The 1,153-nt window shown below is 55.6% G+C and overlaps 1 protein-coding gene across 3 annotated transcripts in view; it reads right to left on the reverse strand.

Moving 5' to 3' along the window:
- The window catches only part of rab3b (RAB3B, member RAS oncogene family), a 9,938-nt gene that overhangs the window by 7,514 nt on the left and 1,271 nt on the right, over positions 1 to 1,153 (reverse strand). For 2 of the 3 annotated variants that reach the window (XM_008406510.2, XM_008406508.2), the window contains exon 2: positions 293 to 517. In XM_008406510.2, the coding sequence (XP_008404732.1) occupies positions 293 to 517 (225 nt within the window). Of the gene's footprint in view, positions 1 to 292; positions 518 to 609; positions 1,124 to 1,153 lie in introns of those variants that run through there. The other variant, XM_008406509.2, reaches the window with a different exon arrangement.

The raw sequence follows: 1,153 nt of genomic DNA on the forward strand, positions 1-1,153 counted from the left end.
GGTTCCTACTGAAGGTTCCTACTGATGGTTCCTACTGAAGGTTACTATTAAAGGTTCCTACTAATGGTTCCTACTGAGAGTTCCTAGACCTCCTTTCCCTACTCATTCTGAAGTCCCTCCCATTCAGCCTATGGTTGCAATCCAAATCGAAGCTCCGCCCATTAAACCCCGCCCAACCAATCAGAAGCTCTTCCCCGGTCAGGACTAAGCTCCGCCCCGTTCAGGACTAAGCTCCGCCCCGTTCAGGACTAAGCTCCGCCCCGTTCAGGACTAAGCTCCGCCCCGTTCTCACCCAGATCTGCAGCTTGATCCTCTTGTCGTTGCGGTAAACAGTCTTGACCTTGAAGTCGATGCCGACGGTGCTGACGAAGGAGTTGCTGAAGGAGTCGTCGGCGTAGCGGAACAGGAAGGACGTCTTCCCAACGCTGCTGTTCCCGATGATTAGCAGCTTGAACATGTAGTCGAAGTTCTGGTCGGAGCCGTCCCGCTGGCCGTAGCGCTGGTCTGCCTTCGCCATCTGGGGGGCAAGAGGACAGGTCACATGACCGCCGGCATGATGGCCACGTCTACCAGGCATAACATTACGACCATCGAGTGGTCAGCGATTACCTGGCTCACACCTGCCAGCAGCAGAACTGCTGATGGTTCTGATGCCAGGACAAGAAGTGGTCAGTCTGGACCAGGAAATGGTCAGACTGGCATCTGGTGCGGGTTGAGCTGGTTCCTGAGGAGGAAGGTCCAGTTGGACCTCATGTCCTGTGTTTGGTTGTAGAGACAAACCCTGGAACGTTTCTCAACCAAACCAGACCAATCAGCCAGGAGAACCTCTGACCTTTTGACCCCAACCAGACACCCAGGTGGAGGGCCCGAGACGGAGCCCTGAGGGGCCCCACCGGGAGACCCAGCAGAGGAACTCCAGCTGTTGGTGAAACCAGAACCATGAACACCTGAGGATAATTCTCTCCTCTGATTGGACCCCGAGCTCAGAGCTCCACAGGTGGACCTGACGCTTGCAACATGGCAACCAGGCAACATGGCAACCAGGCAACATGGCAACCAGGCAACATGGCAACCAGGCAACATGGCAACATGGCAATAAGGCAACATGGCAACCAGGACACCAGGCAACATGGCAACCAGGCAACATGGCAAC

This window comes from Poecilia reticulata, linkage group LG4 (genome assembly GCF_000633615.1).
Source record: "Poecilia reticulata strain Guanapo linkage group LG4, Guppy_female_1.0+MT, whole genome shotgun sequence".
NCBI classification, from domain to species: Eukaryota; Metazoa; Chordata; class Actinopteri; order Cyprinodontiformes; family Poeciliidae; genus Poecilia; species Poecilia reticulata.